Source organism: Calypte anna, chromosome 1, assembly GCF_003957555.1.
Source record: "Calypte anna isolate BGI_N300 chromosome 1, bCalAnn1_v1.p, whole genome shotgun sequence".
Classification (NCBI taxonomy): domain Eukaryota; kingdom Metazoa; phylum Chordata; class Aves; order Apodiformes; family Trochilidae; genus Calypte; species Calypte anna.
The window spans coordinates 145,895,912-145,915,276 of record NC_044244.1 but is presented as its reverse complement, the minus strand read 5'-3'; the positions used below and the strand labels follow the sequence as shown (position 1 = coordinate 145,915,276).

General features: G+C 45.1%; 2 protein-coding genes across 5 annotated transcripts in view; one reads left to right on the top strand and one right to left on the bottom strand.

Moving 5' to 3' along the window:
- The window catches only part of PCCA (propionyl-CoA carboxylase subunit alpha), a 276,373-nt gene extending 271,253 nt beyond the window's left edge, over positions 1 to 5,120 (top strand). Inside the window, exons 23-24 of the mRNA XM_030446329.1 lie at positions 1,316 to 1,393; positions 4,777 to 5,120. Of these exons, the coding sequence (XP_030302189.1) occupies positions 1,316 to 1,393; positions 4,777 to 4,845 (147 nt within the window). The 3' untranslated portion in view covers positions 4,846 to 5,120. The remainder of the gene's footprint in view (positions 1 to 1,315; positions 1,394 to 4,776) is intronic.
- The window catches only part of GGACT (gamma-glutamylamine cyclotransferase), a 29,614-nt gene continuing 15,192 nt past the window's right edge, over positions 4,944 to 19,365 (bottom strand). For 3 of the 4 annotated variants that reach the window (XM_030446366.1, XM_030446347.1, XM_030446338.1), the window contains exon 2: positions 4,944 to 8,892. In XM_030446366.1, the coding sequence (XP_030302226.1) occupies positions 8,420 to 8,875 (456 nt within the window). In that variant the 5' untranslated portion in view covers positions 8,876 to 8,892 and the 3' untranslated portion in view covers positions 4,944 to 8,419. Of the gene's footprint in view, positions 8,893 to 13,645; positions 13,786 to 19,365 lie in introns of those variants that run through there. The other variant, XM_030446357.1, reaches the window with a different exon arrangement.

Here is a 19,365-nt window from a genome sequence, read left to right as displayed (position 1 = left end):
GGGGTAAATTCTGAATCCTGTAGTTTTTCCTTCATAGAATCATAGAATTGTTCAGGTTAGAAAAGTCTTGCAAAGATCATCCAGTCCAGTCTTTGACCTGACTGAACTAAACTAAACCTATCAGCACACTGCTCAACTCATGTACAGGTATCCTCAAACACACAAACACACCCCAAAGCCTTGTGTGGCTGTAGTCCAAGGTGCTGTAGTGAGGACCACTCAGGGGGCACAGCAGAGCAGCTCAGTGGGTTACTGCTGACCCTGAGCTTGCACGTGCCTCTTAGCAGAGCAAAACAAGCAGAAAGAGGAAACTTGAATGCTTCCCTTTACAAGTTATCAGCTGTGGTGATAAAAATGATGGTTTGGTGTAGTGAAATGAGGCAACCAGGTGCCCCTAATTGCCAGGGAGTGAGCATGAGCTTGTGTCAAGCCCACCTGTGCCTAATTAGGGTGGGCCCCCACTGCGCATGAGCAGGACCAGGGGGCCAATAAAAGGTGAGTCCTGAAGCACAGGCTCAGCTCAGTCCTGAGCTAGCCAGCAGAGAGGTCAGTTGCTCTTGGAGCAACAGCACTGATCTGGGCTAGTCAACTCTGAGAGCCATAGGCTTAGAGCATTGCTTGTGAGTCTCTCCTGGAACACCTGGTTGGACCTTGAGGTGCTGTTCCCCAAGAGAGGTTTGTCTTGCTACAGTTTGGCCCCCACCATGGCTTCCTGGGAGATGGGATGTGTTGGTTCCTCTCAGGCCCACTCCCTGCTGTCAGTACAGAGCCACCACCCAGACACTGCCCTGTGCAGAGCTGTGACTTTCTGCTCAGCATGGTTGCCCCATTGGCATTGCTGGAGCTCCCAGCCCGTGCTCCCCCAGATGTGTGCCAAGAAATTTTCGGCTGCTGAATCAGGTTTAGGATCCACAGGATCTGCACCACGGAAGCAAAGCAAAAGCTGCCTGGCCAAAACTGCACAGGTTTCAGTCTTTCCCTGGATTTAAGGTCAAACTGTGGTGGATGTGAAATGTGAGCTGCAGAAGTTGGAGCTGAATGGATGGGAGGGGACGGGAGCCTTTCAGGTTTGTCTGGAGTGATGGCTTTAAGTAGGTGATTCCTTTTTCTCTTTGCTGCTGCTGGTTTGTCAAAGGCAATTGTGATCTGTGGTTGTGGTTTGTGTTGTGGCTCTGTTAGCTGGCTGACTTGACTTGTGCCATGAAAGTCTTTTTAGCATTTAATGAAGTAATCCCTGTATTTTCCAGAAGAATCATGCACACTTAAAGCATTTCAAATCCTCTATCTTCATTTTGTACTGCTTCAATTTTAACAGGTTGCAGAAGGTCAAGAGATTTGTGTAATTGAAGCAATGAAAATGCAGAACAGTATGATTGCTGCTAAAACAGGCAAGGTAAGCTACCTTGGGTCACTTAAAACCATATGTAACTTGTCAAATAGGACAGAAATTAAAAAGGAATAGAGGAGGATTCTGGTTGTTAAGGAATTAAGTCTTATTGTTGTAAGTCTTTTGAAGTGAGGTGTCTTTAATTTTTAACATTTGCATCTGCTGTGAATGCTGTTAAGTAGTTCCGAGCCTTAGGTAGCACAGCAGGAAATAGTTTTACTGGCTTCAGAAATTCACATAACTCTTTTTTTTCCTAAATGATTTGTTTGCTGTGATTTTTACAATGCCAAGTTGAATTGAAAGGTGTTGCAGCCCATTTCTCCAAATTCCATCTTTCCAGAGAGCAACTGAAGGAGAGAGACCTCTTTGCCGGTTAATTCTTTAGTGGCAAACAGTTTCACATTAAAAAAACCCTACTCAGAACAAGGCATAGAAAGTGCTTTTGCAGGAACGTGAGAAAAACAATTTTTAAATTATTGTGACTGTTAAATATGAAGCCCAAGATCTAGAGATGTGTTAAGCTTTGTAAGGCTGATGTGTGGTATCTTGCTCTCAGGGGGGTTAGGGTTGCAGCCCCCAGACTGGAACCTTCCTCTTTCAGCACAGAATGTACCAAAACCATCTCTCTGGGCAGGGAACTGGTTAAGATGGTATGACACGGGTATGGCTTAAATCCCATCTGGTCCAGGGGCTGTCAGCCCCTAAATCATCAGAGCATCCCTGTGCCAGATTGTAATCCACAATCTGAAAGCATCATCTAGATCCATCCAACCCTGATCCATCCTTCTCTAAGAGAGAGCAGGGTCACTCCTGAGGAGTCACTGCTCAGAGTTCTCACCAAAGATCTGGATTATATATTTTCCTATTTTTTAGCATGTCCAAGCTGTCTTCTTCCGGGGGCCAGGCTTCTCTGTGCTCCCTGAAGCGCTGCCATTTTTTAATTAAAAATAGCAAATGGAAACCCAATTGCAGGATCCCTTAGCCCAGGAGGAGGCAGCAAGGAGCTTGACTCCAGGGCAGGGACAAGGTTAAGCCACTGGCAAGACTTGTTGAGATCTCAGGATGGATCCCTATGCCAAGGACTGTTTGTGTGTTTACAAGAAAGGCTCATTTGGCACAGCACTAAAATCGTCGCTGAGCCTGGGACCCAGGGCTTGCCCCTTCCAGTGAATTTAGTGCAAAATTGGGTCTTGAGGGAAAAAAATTGCAGAGAGAGGGAGAACTTACCTTCTCCTGTTGCTCTAACATTGCCACTTCATTATTTTCTTTCATGTGTTAATTTCTATTACATTTATCTTCTCACTTGATTAATATTTGCCAGCATTTATTTCTTCATCCTTGCTTCTTTTGTTTAACCCCTTTACTGCTGCCTTTGCATCCACTGATTTCAACTAGTGAGTATTTATAATTAAAATGCCATTCCCTCTCCCACCCACTCCCTTTTATTTTTTACATTAACCTTCCCTCTCCCACCAAGGTGTGCCGCAACCCGTGGAACCTCTTCCCTAAAATCCTGCTTACACTTCTCCCTCTAATAAATATCTCTCACTCACTGTACAGGTGCTACATAAAACTCACCTTTAATTAATCCTTCCAAGTGGGATTTGAATGGCATGCAGGCCACGCAGTGGGGCCAGCGTGCACCTTTCCACTTGGCATCTCCCATTTTAATCATAAGCAAACTATTTGGTTCTTTCAGGAAAAATGGGGCTGTGTGGAAATGAAGCTGCTAAACAGAATTCATCCCGTTCTGCAGTGCAAAGTCGTGGCTCTGAGTGCTGAAATAACTTGGCTGCCCTGCAGGAATGGGATGTTTGGCACTGGCTCTCTGTCAGTCCACGTTCTGATGCTTTGAAACCCTGTTTTGAAACTCAGTGCGTTTGTCTTCAGCTGGAAGACGTTCCCATTTTCATTCCCTGCTGAATTCCTTTTCTGCACCGAACCCCATCCTTCCTGTTTGTGACTGTGAGAAAGAAGTAGCTTGTTTTTCATCTGCTTTTGAGTTTACTCCAGCCACAGGTGGTTGAAAAATGAGGGAAAGATGGAGAGAAACTGGCGTGGCTCCCGTCTCCGAGGGACAGCTGCGCCTGGGTCAGAACCGGGAGCTGGCCCCGCGGCACGTCAGAACTCCCTGGGGAGTTTGAAACACTGGTCAGCTACAGTGTTTGCTGAGCCTGGCCTTTGTAGAAAAAAAAAACAACAAAAAAGTATTTTCTGCACTGCTTTCATCTCTTAAAAGACTGAGAGTCGGGAATCTGGGAGGCTGCTTAGCAATTGATTTAGAAACAAAGCCCTTTCTGGTATATCTTGCGGTGTCTTTGTGGGTGCAGAGTGTTCAGCTCCTTTTCTTGAGCCCTGCTGTGCATCTGCTTTTGCTACACAGATACACCTACACCTCACCTGGCTTTAGACTCTCAAATTAGAGACTCTCTCAGGTGGGCAAATGTGCAGCCATAGCAGCCCGGTATTTTGGGTGTGCTGCAGGTTTCCTTCAGGGTGATGTTTGGATGCCTGAACCAAGGTAACTGCTGAACGGGGCTTTGACAAGGATTTGGGCAAGTCCGGGTGAGCTTGGAATTCATATTGCAAGCAAAAAGGTGTAGGATGCATCTTCAGGTATTTTCTGGAGCTCCATGTGCTGAAAGGGAAGTCAAACGTATTACAGCCTTTTGTAGAGGAAAGGAGGGACTAGTGTAAGATGCTTTGTGGTTTAAAATTCAGGAATCTGCACATAAACATATAATTCATCTACAGATGTAGATGCATTTATTTGATAGTGGTAGACCTTTGCCAAGTTCAGTTATATTAAAGGATCCCAATTTAGAGTTGAATAAATCTATTCCACCCATCTGGGGATTGAGGGCAACCCGCTTCATGGCTGAAATCCCAAAATTCAGTTACACTTAAAATCTGTAATACAGAAAATACTGGAACATTTCACTGAAACATCCAAGGGGGAGTGTTGGAGAGTCATTCTGTCCTCTAAAAGATTTAAATTTTTAGTAGTAAATAAACAGCAGTCCAAAGGGATGGAAGAAAGGTTGCTTTTTAATTTTAAGAAGTGCCATCTCCATCTGACATATAGGTCTTCAAGCCCCTCAGTCATGAGAAAACTTAAGAGTGCCTAAAACTTCAGGTGCTTAAATACGTTGGACGTGATTTGGCTGCCAGGAGGTGGTGGAGTCTCCATCCTCAGAGATCTCAGGCCTCAGCTGGACTCAACATCACAGCTTGAGCTGTCAGCCTTGAGCCCTTCCAACCCTTCTGTGCCCATGATCCCTGTGCCCATCACCACGTTGTGCAGTCACCATTTACCCTGTGCAGCCAAACCATTTATTTAACCATGCTGTTGAGGAGGACTTGAAATTATTTCTGTTTCTCCACTGTAGGTGAAAGCTGTGCACTGCAAAGCTGGTGATACTGTTGGAGAAGGAGATCTGCTGGTGGAACTGGAATGAAAGGTTTCCTCCACACTGCTGAATTAGCTAAGCCTTTATTACTTGCATCCGTAAAGTATGATTAAGGCAATTCAACACAAAAGATGGACAGTCTTATGTGCAGGATTTTAGAGTCATATTTATTGTATCAGTGGTTAAGACAGCAAACACAGATGTTAAACCTTGGCAACAGATCCCACGTTTTTACTTCCAGAAATACTTGTACATAACCTTTGTATTTCTTTGATTTTTTCAGGATCAAGTAAAATCAATAAAATACTATTTCTGCTTTAAAACAGGAAAAGCCTCTTTTTTTTTTTTAAGAAAAAGGAAAACATAACAAAAGCCTGAATCCAATTCATCTTCTTTGTGGCAGTATCACTGGTTTGAGGCCCAGCCAAATCGTACAGTGGTTGGTAAGGGTGGAAAATTAAGCACTGAGTGGTGAACTGAGCAGTTTTTCTATGCTCTGTGTAAGCACTGAAGAAGAACTGCCCATGGTTTAAATTCTGACCAGGTTTGTAGCAACATTTTGTACAGACCAGATTTAAATTACATCTTAGCTGCTTTATTTTGCTGACGCAGACGTCCCCCCTCTATTTTATTTTACAGTTGCAAGGGAATTTTCTTCTTTTGGTAAGACTCCATACCCAAATTCCCTCCCTCCCCAAACTTTTATCTTCTTTCAGTTGATTGCTGGGTGCAAGTTAGGAGCTGCCTCTGTCCTTGAATCCCCTTAGCTGCTCCAAGGTATTCCTGGAAGCACTTGCTGTCCCTCAGGCCAAGCCTCCTCCTGAACTCTTACGGGAAAGGGAGACCCAAGTGTCTGAGCTTTTGTTGTGCAGAGGCTCTTGCTACAGACTGGCTGAACAACTGGGACTGTTCCTAATACAGAGCTTTGTCCTGTGGGAAGAGCTCTGTATCCTCTGGGAAACCAGAGAGGGCCTGAAGAGGAGGAAGATTTAAGAGACTTGAGCAGAAGAGAGAGGACTGGTGACTTGGGCATAACAGGTAAGAGGATGTATTTTATTTTTCTTTTCCCACAAAACTGTGGGAACTAGAAGGTGACTGGGTTCAAAATGTTGGTGTGTGAATATCAGAGGCTCTTTCTTCCACCCGTTGCTCTAGCTCAGTGAGCCTGCAGCTGCAGCTCACCAGATACAGTGATACTTCTGCTGTCCCTGCACCTTGCAAGCATCACTGCTGTCCCCACACTCCTGCCTTGGCCTCCCCTGCTGGGCCAGCACACTGGGCTACTCTGACCTTCAGTCTCACTGCTTACATATCTGGTTACCAAATCCTGTTAGGTTTTATCCCCACATAGCTCCAAGTCACAGAATCAGAGAATCATCATGGTTGGAAAAGACCTTTAAGATCATCAAGTCCAACCATCAGTCCTGCACCACCTTAACTACTAAATCAAAGCATCTTGCAGAGACACAAATCTGGGGCTGCATACAGCACAGACCTTGAAGGTTGCAGGTGGGTGCAGAGCCTGCTGAAACACAGCTGAAGTCACCTTTCTGCTGTGCTTTTACCACTGCCCGGGAGAGGAGGGGGCCTGTTCTCATTTGCTTGCCTCGGATGTGCAGTCATTCTACTTCCCAGAAAAAAACCCTCTGGCCAGAGGCCCCTGGGCTCCTTACCAGAAGGTGAAGGATGAAAACAGTCTGTAACAAGGCTGGTGACTCACACTCAACCAGAAAGGTTCATTCTGCTTGAAACTTTGATTGAAGAGGCATTTTTTTGTGCTACTGAGAAGCTGCCAGCTAAATCTCACAGCCAAGATGCAATAACAGAGTACAAGGATCTGTTTTGTTCATTAGTTTTGTTCATTAGTCCTTACTCATCAAGATGAGTAAGGAGAGTGTTTGGGTAGTACCTGCCCTCCAGGAAAATTAATGCTTTTGGATTTGGAGAAACTGAGGCAGACACCTGCATACCTTTCTATAAAAACTTAATGCCATTTTGTCCCTTCTGAAAGGAGCACAGTTCATCTTCTGCAGGTTGCCCTAAACTAAAAAAAAAAAAAAAAAAAAAAAAAAGATATAGTAAAGAGACTTGATTCGACTATTCTGTTTTAAAATTAAGTTCTTAATTCCTCTACTGCAGCAAGACAAGTTTTCTCTCTTCTAAATGAGATGCAGTGCCTGTTACTGGTAAGTTTAGGCTGATCCCTTCTTCGGATCCCTGGGCTCATTCCCTATCCCAGATCTCCTCTGCCATCAGAGGGCAACTGGCAATGAAGCTGAAGTACAATATTGTTCTTAATGGTATCCTTAGTACATTTAATTGTACTTTGGCTCACTGCATGACATACACACCCTGCTCACATCCCTTTGGCAGCTTTGTACACTGTACAATCTATACGTACGAAACACTGCATTTGAAAGAAAATATAAAGCACAGTAGTGTAACAGACAGGAAGCCACGATTTTCCCAGATTGTACAGAAACCAGCACAGTTGGTTGGGTCAGGGGCACAATGATCTTCTCTACATCTTTCTTTTTTCTCCCCCCCCTCTCAGTTTAATGTTGCAGTAACACACTAAGGTCCTCTGGATATTTTTTTTTTTTTAATATCCAGTCTTTCTCCCGATAAGAAATTCAGCTTGCATATGGTTGCAAGTTCTGCATTAAAGCACTTGGCTAAAAGTCACCTTGCTGCTAAGTGCTCACAACAGCTGCAGCTGCTGTAGCATGGTGGGCAGATGCAATCAGCTTTCATCTTCCTGGTCCCCAATACCCCCCCGCTCTTACCCCCCAGTCCCACAGTCACCTGGTGGACTGAAACAGTACCTAAAGTGCTTAGAATGCTAAATTAAAGGTATTATATTAAATGTAATTCTCTTAATATTTCTTCACAGTACCTTATGAAACTGAGCATGTTTTAAGGATAACTCTTTTCCAGTTCAGAAAAACACTGCAAGACAGAGCAAGAAAAGTCTTTAAATTTTCTCTGTTTCTCCCGCAGTTTCGAATTTGTCTTGAAGTGCAAAGCAGCTACACGGTCATCTCTCCCTCTTTACATTTGGTAACCTACTAAACGCCATTAGAAGTCAATATTAAATGCTGAGTTGTGCTTTACTTTCCAGATTTTTTAAAATCAGTTTTAGTAGCTGATAGTAACATCGTTATTCCACCCACCTTGGAGAACTACACAAAAATTTCGCCAGTTCAGGTAAAAAAATAATAATTAGTCTGTTCCTCTTCCTTTCACTGACCTCGGTCATGGGCTGAGGCAGAGAGGGGTGAGGTGGTGGGGGTTTAGGGGTGGAGAAGAATAACTGGACCCCAAAACAGATATGCACAGCCTCATGCAACCCCAGTGACTCGTGGCAGGTTAGCGAGGGTGAGGAGGATGCTGACTGGCCAGGGATGAGTCCCCATCTCTGTGCCTACGAGACTTCCAACAGTAGCGCCAAGGCTTTTTGGGTTGGGAAGGTTACAAGAGATCCTGCTTTTTTTTCTTTTTTCTTTTTTTTTTCTTTTTTCTTTTAATGGAAAGGGTATTACAGCTTTCCTGGAAGCGTTACTGATCGGTGCATGCTTACTACTGCGTCTTCGGCCGGGCCGGGCCACGTCGCCTCCCGTTTCTAATCCCGGCTTTCACGTCGGACGTAGGAGAGGCCGTGTTTCCCCGAGGAGTCGTAACTGTCATGGTAGGGGAGGCCGACCCACTCGGGTGGGTACGTCCTCGTGCTGTACACGAAGCACTCCAGGACCCCCTCGCCCGCCCCGCCCTTCTCTTCCCACTCCACCACCTCGATTCTCATCAGGGTGCGCTGGTACATGTCTGGGATGCCTTCAAACTCATCCAGGAACTGCAGCATCTGCTCATCAACTGAGTAAATCTCCCCAGCAACGTGGTGCCCTGTCCCCGGGATGTTCAGCATGTAGGGAATGTTGTATTTTCCTGCGATCACCAGCGGGTACTTCTCCACGGTGCGGCCCCTTCCTTGGAATTTCGCTAGCCCCTTGGCTGTGTTGATCATGTGCTTGTAGTTGGGCTGACCCTTCTTCAGCGTCCCGTAGACGAAGACACGGGCCATCCTACCTGCAAAAGCACCTGAGAGACAAAGGCAAACGTTACTGGCGTGGCTGCTCTGGGCAAAGCTCTGGAGAACCACAGCCCCTCCAAGACCTGTCACATGCTCAGGACCTTGGGGCACGTGCAGAAGTGGTCTCATAGTCCTACACCTTGTTTGTCAGGGTTTAACACCGAGTGACAGATGCTCTCTATTAATCCCTCTCTCCTCCCTGATAAAGAAATGAGAGAGAATAAGGGAGAGAGACTTATGGGTTGGAAACTAAACTACACAACTTTAATGAAACAGTAATGATAAAAAGGAAAAATTACTAAATATATACAAATATACAGGAAAATGGAAACCACGTTCCTTCTCCCCTCTCCCTCAGTAACTCTCACGTCACCACCGAGGCTGCAGGGCAGCCCTGGGAAAGTCCAGGCTGGACTCCTGGAGTCGGCAGCAGTCGGGAGCTGGAGGCAGGAACACACAGATATGGGCTGGCAGGGATCATGAGCACAGGCAGAGGAACAGACAGAATCCTCCCAGAACCCCGAAGGAAACAGGGAACGGGTGAAGAAAAGGAAGCAGGAAAGGCAGGAAGGGCACGAAGCAAGCTGGAAGCTGGCTTGACCCTCATGATCCCTCAAATTTATACTGAGCATGACGTGTATGGGATGGAATACTCTGTTTGGTCAATTCTGGCATCTATCTTGTCCAGTCCTTCCCAAAGGAGGGCTGCAGGTGGGACTTCTTTATTCCTCTTGGAGGGTAAAATGTTGCTCAGAGCTGAGCAGTGTCCTTGGTTCTGCACACCAGTCTCTAGCAGTAACTATAAAAATCGAGTGTTATCAGTCCTAGAATAGACACTGACTGAGAAACTTGCTGTTAATTTCAGCAAGTGCAGCTACTTACAAGAGGCTGAGCTGAAAGCAAAAATACAGAACAGAAAATCACCTTTATCCTGGCCCAAACCAGGACATCGCTTCAATACAATCCTAAATTCAAATATCTCTTTAAACTTCCCTATCAAAAAGCATAACGGTGCAAAACAGGAGAAAGTCACCCTTGCAGTTCTGTGCTGCACCCAAATTGTGCCTCGTGGCTTCTCTAAGGAATCCCCAACATCAGCCAATTAATTGGGAAAAGCACTAAACCTCTTTCTTTTTTTTTTCCTTCTCACCATCATGAGAGCCGTGCTGCTCCTAACTGTGATGCCATACTCAGTAACATCCCAAAAGCAAGCCAGGGAGCCATCCCTGTGATAGAAACATGCTCCACATAGCATCTCCTTTATGGGGAAAAAAAAGAAATTGAAAAAAAATCATGGTTCAGCTTAGAAACTTGGACCCCTTTCTGTGCTGCTCCACTGCATTTATGGTTTAATAGCCCAACTCAAGCCCAGCTACTACAATTTTCAGGTGCAAAGGCACATTTAGTTTGTCTTCCCTTGCTGGAGGTGGGGTGCTTTTTTTAAAGCCTGAATTGATGGACGTGGTCACACACAGCCTGGGACACCCCATGCAGCTGCCTGGGGGTGTGGTCCAGTATGGCCTGGAGAAGCACTCCCTGCCCTCCCTCATCTGCCCAGCATTACTCCTTTCATTACTGCAGCATTTGGTATTTAGGAAATAACTTTCTATTCAGGAATAGAAGAGCCTGGTTGCAGTTGGGAAGTTTGTGTGTCTTCTTGTTTCATGGTGAAACAAAGCACAGTGGCATTAGTCAGCTGAAAGCAAAGTAGCACATTGAAATTTCAGGTCATGTTGCATTGTAGTTGCTCACATTCAAAGGTATTTATTCAAACAGGAATACAAGTCTTAGTAAAATAAAATAAAATTAAAAAAACAGAAGAGCAAGCTGAAAAGCAAGCTTCTCAATGGTCGTAGCTGCAGCAACCTAACTGTGCACACACTGGGACACCACCAAGATGACCAGAAGAGTCTTGGTGAGAGAAGTGTGACCTGTCTGTCACAAAGAGGCACGAGAAGACTTTAGCACCAGACCTTACAGGTACAGTGAGATGTTGGCGTGGCAGCAGGGCAAGTTAAACCTGGTGACGAGTCACTTCACAGATGTGCTTAAGGATTTTCAGTCATCCCAGCACTGAATTCCCATTGCTGACTGACAAACACTGCAGAGCAAGCTGTGGCTCTGGGGAGAGAAGCAGGGGTGGCCTGTGGCAACCACACTGCAGGCAAGCAGGTGCTGTCTGAAAGTTGCCACTGGCAGCCCAAGGACATGTCTGTCCTCCTCCTTTCAGGCAAAGAATCCTCACTGATAAATCTTGGATGGCAAACCTCATCTGCAGAACTGGTGATGGCTTCATAAGCACCTTCACCCTTCCTGCCTGAGGGAGCTCCACACTCCATTTATTTCCCTTGGGGCTGGGCGAGAGAGGCACTATTTCAGCCCTTGTCCCTTCTTCCCCAGATACCCTGAAGTGCTAAGCCACCTGAAGTAGCCAATCTGCACACTTGATAGCCCCCTCCTGAAAACAGACCCTCAACACTAGTTTTATCTGTGAGCATAAACCACTCAAAATTGGTTTAAATGGGATAAAAGGCTGGCTTTACTGAAAGGCAGGGAGAAAAGAAGAAAAAGCACCTTAATTGTTCCTGGATTATTTTTCACACTATGCCCTGTTGCCCCCCCTTCATTTCTGTAGGGCAGAAGCAGTTCTTGCACTGTCTGATGGTTTCCCACATTTTGCCCTTGGTCACCGACAGGGCAGAGGCTGCCTCACCTGCATCCAACTTGTCTGGGCCAGACACCCAGCATCAGAGGAGCACCAGCAACTCCTTCAGGAAAGAGGGTCATTAAGCAATGTATTTCAAGTTTGAAAAATCTTGAAAAAGCAGACTGGAAGTACAAAAATCTATTATTTTTCTGCTATTTACTCTTAGTGAACTGTTAGATCAGGTAGGTTATTCCAAAAGGTACATTGCTGGCCAAGAGCAGTGTCCTTTAAAATACAAAAGTCTCTGTAACAGAATAGAGTTTTCAAAAAAAAATAAATCTTTTTGTGTGCCTTTACTTACTGGCACACACTTTAGGAAAAAAGACTATGCTGATTTTTTCCCCCAGTACAAGATACACTTCAGCATAATTTATCTTTCATGACATAGACAATGTTGTTTTGGATGCAGCTCATTCCCTCACAATAAGAAGAACATTAATATTCAGTCAGTCTGACTCCCTTTTATAAGAAAAATCATTACTTTTCAGATTGTGTTTTGAATAACAAACATAGATCCTTCAGGAAGAAACTTGTCCCAGTGGGGATTGAGAAAGGATCAGAGTTAAGCACTGAAACATGCAATTAATTCCCATTAGGGGATTAGGGCACTCGTGTTCACTTTGAATCAGAAAAATGAATTGTGAATTAAATTGTTCACAACCAAGAGGTTACTTGTCAGAATTAATAAGTTAAAAAATAAAAAGGGAAACCTAAAAAGCACACAAAAAGCTCAATAGCGAGTGGTGCATCTGTAAGAAAAAGATACGCTCCATTTCCATCAAACAAAAGCTCTATCCCTACTGTACAGCTGGAGATAAGCATCCAAAAAGTTTGCAGAGAAGAGTGTTACCCCTCCTGAAAATGGTGAAAACAAAGTGTGTGTTTCTGATGGCACAGCAGCCAGCTACTCAGAAATATTAACATTGATTTAAAGAAACACACCCAGCATCCCAGTGCAGGTCCTACAAAAATTCAACCACAACAAACCTTACTAAGCCAGGTTTGGACAAGTGTTTTTGATTTAGCATTCGAGTAGATGGGTTCAGCAGGCAGTGTAAGTGGAGAGGGACTGGGAATCTGAAGTTTCAACCACAGTTTGTGATTCCACAAGCCGTGAGGCTGCCGTGCTGGTAGAGATGTGGCTTTGCACCCTATCACACCCCACTGTGATCCATAACATCCCTGTCTCTCACACAGGATGGGCAGGGTGCAGCAACTTCTCTTTCTATTAAAGAGAAACCACAAAGCCAAGTCCAGAGAACCCCGGCTGAAAACTGATTGAAATAAACTCAGTAAAAACCATTTTCTGAATGTTGCTCCTTATAAATAAGATGCATTCAATTTTCGGTGCCATAAATCTGGTTCCCCGTGTGCCACATGTTGCGCTGCTGAAAGGCTGTGAGACCCATTAGCATCATTCCCAGCACTCGCGTTTTTGGCCACCTTGTGGCAGGAGAGTAAAGAGCAGACATTTATTTGAGGGTCATTTCAAAGACTTCACTAAGCAGCTGAAAAGAGTTATAGACAGCATTCCTTTGCTGAATCATCAACAAGGAGTTGCCTTTTCTCACTTAATCCAGTTTGACATTTGTTACCTACACTAAGCCACCTAAGAGGAAAAGAAAACCGAGCAGAAACCAAAAAAACAAAAAACAAAAAAACCCAAACCAAAAACCCAGCCCCAGACCCTCTTAGGTGCCAGGACAAAACAAACCCATTCAGAAAAGTACTTTCATGAAATATTCATGGAAGAATTATTAAAAATTAATAAGGGGAAATGTGAGCAAAACTTGGATGTCACTGCTTCAAACTATTTCTTGTAGCTACAAAAGACGACCCACCAAACCACTCATGGGATCAATTCCTAGTTGCTCTGTTAGATGAGATGCAAAGATCAGAAAAATAACTATTCCACTAGGATGGTGCAGGTAGGAAATGCTGTTGAGTGAAAATAAAAGCTGCTCATAACTGGTGCTGGCCAGCATCCCGGGCTGCCACTTGGCATTAGTGGTGGGAGGGCTGCATCAACCATATCCATGTCTGCCCTTGCTTACCAACAGGATTTTGGGTCAGTTTTTCCTTCTTGGAGCCCAGCAGGTCCAGCACAGTGAGAGAGGGATGGGCAGCCACAGGACCGGTTGCTGGCTCAGTCAGCACACACCTGCAGATGAAGCTGAACTGCTGCAACCAGGCTCTTGGCTCCTAGGTTGTGCCCCAAACAAGACTTCACTTCCCAAGCAGCAGCAGCTTCTACACAGATTAAGTCTACACAAAACAAACAAAAAAAGTCCATATCCTTTTGGTATGGTACAATTATTGGATGCTACTGGCTTATTTTGAAATAAAATTAGAAATAATGCGTGTGCACTATGCTGGCTCCAAGGCTGTTTGCAATTGCAGTAGCAGGGGTTTTGGGTTTATTTTGTTGAAACTTTTTCTCCCAACTCAGAAAATATCCATTTCTCTCTTTCCATACAGTAACATTATTTTCCCTTGAGAAAAATCCTCAGTGTTGGCTCGGTGACCAGATATAGTTACACATTAATTCTTCTGAAGTTTCTTAAAACTGTAGGAAACAGGTGAAAAAACAAAATGCCTTGAACTTTAAACTTGAGCCCAGGCTGTGTGAATGAAGCAAGTTTTAAGGTCACTCTTCACTCAATGCTAACTTTCAAGAAGGACTAACATGCCAGAGAGGACTCCTGGGACCGCATCCTGTTGGTCCTTTGATGCTTTCATTTTGTTGCTTGCTATTTTCTTTATAGCACAGACAAGGGCTTCCTGCCTGGGCCGACCCTTTTCCAACCTTGCTGAATACCTCGGAAAAAGTTTGTGGCAAGACACCTTTCTTACATTAACCACAGAGGCACCAGCGAAACGATGGCTCGTTTGAAATCAAGAGGTTACGGTCCCCTCGCAGCAGTTGTCCGCTGAGAAAGGGTGAGCTGCTGGTTTGTGAAAACAAACAAGAGTATTAAGAGTAACCAGTGCCATGTTGGGCACTACTACCTGAAACACCATTTAATCTATTCCACTGATCATTTTATTTACACTTTTGCATACTTTACATCTCAAAACCAACAAATACGCCTGTGCTTAAGCTGGAGTATCCTAGAGGTGTTTTTATCACCAGGAGGCAGAGGGAGGATGCCTTCTCCTTCCCTGCCAACAACCATCCATCACAGGGCTGCTCACACGGCATCACAGCAAACATTTGCCTTTTCTCTGTCTGAAACCATTTCAGATCAGTTTCAACTCTACTGCGTAGAGGAATCTCATTAGGTTAATTCCAGAACGAGTTTCATTCCCAGGGTGACTTTTAGGAGCAGCTACAAGAGGCCTCCAAGTGACTAATCAGATAAAACCACCACATACAAAAAAGATGCTGGGGATGTGATGCAGAAACATGGAGGACACATCAGTGTTAGTCTGATTAAGGCTTAATTTGCCCACAGTGCAGAGACAGGAGGGGACTGCCAAGACTGAGAGGATGAAGAAAACAGAAAGTCAATGGATGTGGACAAATTAAGTCAGGAGAAAAATTGTATCCTCAAAAGAATATTACATCAGTATTATTAAACATTAACTGTTTTGTCCTAATGTTAATAATATTTATTATTGTATGAGCCTCAGACAGGGTATTAGATCAGGTTCTTGCTACCACAGTTCCAAAAGTTTCAGACTACAAAAACAGAAATAAAGCACAGCACTGAGTCCAAGACTGTTTTATTCGAGGCACAGACTTAACTTATAAAGGAGACAACTGGCTCTGCATATACATGATCATACAGCTGGCTGGAATTTCTGGATGGAATCATTAACCCAAAGAGGAGTGGCTTTTTCATCATAAGACCAGACAGGGCATAAGAACAACCCTAGGAAGTCACCACAGAAAGGCCAGAGAGCCAATGTCCCTTGTCTGAGGGTGGTCACAGCAGATCTCTCAGCAAGAACGAGGCCAGGTGAAAGCAATGTAATTCAAACAGCTCCAGAGCCTTCCTGTGCCAGAGGTGATGAGTGCTGTGGTACAAAAAGGCCTTTTCCTCTACGTGAGCTCACACAACCACTGCTGTGAACAGGCAGCAGTGGCAGCAGCCCACGGCAGGCAAACCCATGCCTTGGTTTGGTGTAGGTAAATTGCTTTGGGTTTTTGCCTTGCCACCTGCTTGCTCCATCTGATGGCTCTTCCTCCAAGTCAGAGGTCTCTGGGCACCTCCTCTGTGCCACCAGAGACTTTTTCAGCTCTTGTTCTCTTCTAGGCTGACAAGTCCATATGTATTTAAACAAATGGAAACCACTCCTTACCTGTGATTATTTTTTCCCTCCTCTAACTTTTCTGAATCTCCTATAGTATTTTGAGATAGGGCAACAAACACAGAAGTGTTTGAGAATGGATAAACCTGTATAAATGGATTTATACAGAGATATAAATCACATGTCCTGTTTTGTTCACACTCCTTTCCCTCCAAAGCCATTTTAGTTGCTACTGCGCAACAGACTGACGTTTTGGAAGACCATGACAATACCTCAAGCATCATATTTTCAAGTGGCAAATGGGGTGTAAAATCTTTACTGAAAACCCAACAGTGCTGAAGCCTTGAAAACTAGTACTCTGGAAAAAAATGAGTATTTGTCCAAACCACCATGGGTGCTATAGCCTTAGGGAAAGGTAGCAGACTAGAAGGCTTCTCAAAGCCCCACTCAGCATGTCCTTATGATGCTGTTTGAAGCACACAACCACTAATTTAAATGACACACATAGAAATGTCTCACTGGGGCCTACAAGAAAGCAGGGGTAGGGCTTTTTACATGGGTGTGTAGAGAGAACGGTTTAAAACTTGAAGAGGGTAGCTTTAGGTTAGAGATTAGGAAGAAATTCTTTAATTTGTGGGTGGTGAGCCACTGGCACAGGTTACCCAGGGAAGTTGTGGCTGCCCCATCCCTGGAAGTGTTCAAGGCCAGGTTGGATGGGGCTTTAAGCAACCTGGTCTAGTGGGAGGTGTTCCTGCCCATGCAGAAGGGTTGGAACCACAGGATCTTTAAGGATCCTTTCAACCCAAACCATTCTATGATTCTACAGTGATGATTTTTGCACCTTTGGTATTGATGCCCAAACTGTTATACCTATACGAAAGGAAAATAAAAAAATAATAAAACCAAAAAATGGAGCATTAAGCTTAAACCTCAGATTGCTGTTACAGGGAAAGGTAGAAAACAATCTTTTGATAGGACAGCTCTGCTATGCCAGCCCTGCTGGCGGCACCATTTGAGGCAGTACGGTGAATTTGAAGTGGTTTCCATCATTGACATGCAGAGCATAGCTTGGGGTTCCAAACCACCGACATCCTGAAGCTCAGGACACAGCCTGCAGCTTGGATGAGTTCCCCGCGAGGTCAGCACACTGATTTACATGCCAATACCCGGAGCACTCAGTTCACTGTTTTGGACCGAGGAGAGCATCCTAGCCTGCAAAACATGGCAAACACTTTGAGTACCTAGGCATGGGAACGTATTTTTCTACACTGAAAAGATGGTGAGAGAGAGAAGGGGAAAGGAGAAAAGACGAGGCCTGTGCAAGATCGTGACGTGCCTATCCACATGGGAAGCGGGGGATGACTGCACAACGATGCTCTGTGAGGAGGGGAGAGGTGCCCAGGTCACGGCACAGCACTGTCCCCTCATCCTTTGGTAATGCAACTGAGCCTGGAATGGGAATCTTAAATAGAATCCCATCAGTCAGCCACAGCAGCCTCCTGCCAGCCCGAGCTGGTGGCTCTGGAGGCCATCTTAGGCCTCTGCCCCAGCTAATGCAGAGGTGCCAGAACAGGGCTGCTCTCACAGAATGCCCTAGGTTTGGAGGGACTTCAAGACTTAAGAGCTCATCTACTCCAATCTCCCTGCCATGGGCAGGGATGGCTCTCAACCATCATCTCAACCAGAGGAGAGGCTGAGGGAGCTGGGGCTGTTCAGCCTAAAGGAGGCTCAGAGGAGAGCCTCTTCACTCTCTACAACTCCTTGAAAGGAGGGGGTAGCCAGGGAGGGGTTGGTCTCTTTTCCCAGGCAACTCTCAGCAAGACAAGAGGGGCACGGTCTCAAGTTGTGCCGGGGGAGGTTTAGGTGGGACATTAGAAAGAATTTCTTTACAGAGAGGGTGATCAGACATAGGAATGGGCTGCCCCGGGAAGTAGTGGATTCTCCGTCCCTGGAGACTGGATGTGGCACTCAGTGCCATGGTCTGGTAACTGCAGCAGTAGTGGATCAAGGGTTGGACTTGATGATCTCTGAGGTCCCTTCCAACCCAGCTAATTCTATGATTCTATGATTCAACCAGACCAGGTTACTCAAACCCTCATCCAACCTGGCCTTGAACACCTCCAGGGAAGGGGCAGCCACAACTTCTCTAGGCAGTCTGTTCCAGAGTCTCACTTCCCTCATTCTGAGGAGCTTCTTCCTAAGATTTAGTCTAAACCTGGTCTCCTTCAGTTTAAACCATTTTCCCTTGTCTTAGTGATGGACACCTTTATGACAAGTCCCTCTCCAGCCTTCATATAGGTTCCCTTCTAGTACTGGAAAGCAGCTATAAGGTTCCCCCCCCAGAATCTTTTCTTCAGGCTGAACAACCCCAGCTCCCTCAGCCTCTCCTCATAGCAGAGGTGCTCCAGACACACCTTCTGCCCAGGTGAGACCCAGCATCCCCAGCTGAGCACCCAGCAGCACCTCTCAGGCCCTGTTGTGCCACTGCCAGGGCAAGGTGGCAACTGGACATCCTGATGGAATGTCCAGGAGGCTGCTCCCAGGAGGCCACCAAGATGGCTCCCTAGGATGAGGTGAGGTGCCCCAGCCTCGCAGCACTGTGCAGAAGGGTCTGTGCAGCAAAACAGTCCTCAAAACTTGCTAAAAACCAAACAAAAGCACAGACATTCAGGGAACAAAATCTGCTCTGCTAAATGAACGAAACAGAAAATGCAGGTATAAACCTGGGAACAGTGTCATGTAACCATGCACTGTTTTTCCTCCAGAAACCATCAACCCACCCCAGCACAGACCAGCTACTGAAACACAAACCTCTGCCCAACTTGGCAGAAACGATGCATCGGAAAAACAGAAAGACCCAACAGACTGGCTTTTTTCAGCCTGCAGTTCCTTGGGGAGCTACAGGCTGCTTTTAAGGGCCAAGAAAAGGTAATTTATACACATTTACAGCATCCTCATATACACACAAGGCCTTTCAACACAGGGCCATGCTTTGCTTGTAAAGTTAGTGGCCCACAGAAAAGGAGAGAGGAAGATTAAAACCAGCTGTACTGGAAGAACCACCAGATTTAAATGGAAACAATATTTTAAATACTCAACCAGGGAAGGTACAGACAGGGGTAACAGCCAACACATTTGCTTGCAACCAGGGTCATACAAATTTTGTGAGGCTCCAAAGGAGTAGTGGATAATAAGGCATATCTATACCCCTAGAGGATACATTAATGTGAATGCTGTTTCATTTATACACATGCTATTAGGTAGCAGTGGAAAAAGAAGCCCTTCTTCACATTTGGAGGACCACAGCTTAGGTTACTAAGGGTGAGTAAAAGGAGTATACATACAACAATAAAGGAGGATCTTAGATTCACTGATGTGGTGCTTCAGCTCCGAAGCAAGTCAAACCACTGGTCGGGAGACAGACATTGGACAAACAGAGGAGAATGTAAAAAGATTAGAAAATTCCAACAGATTTCTTTCTGCAATATACAAAAATATTTTTATTCCACTTAATTTATTT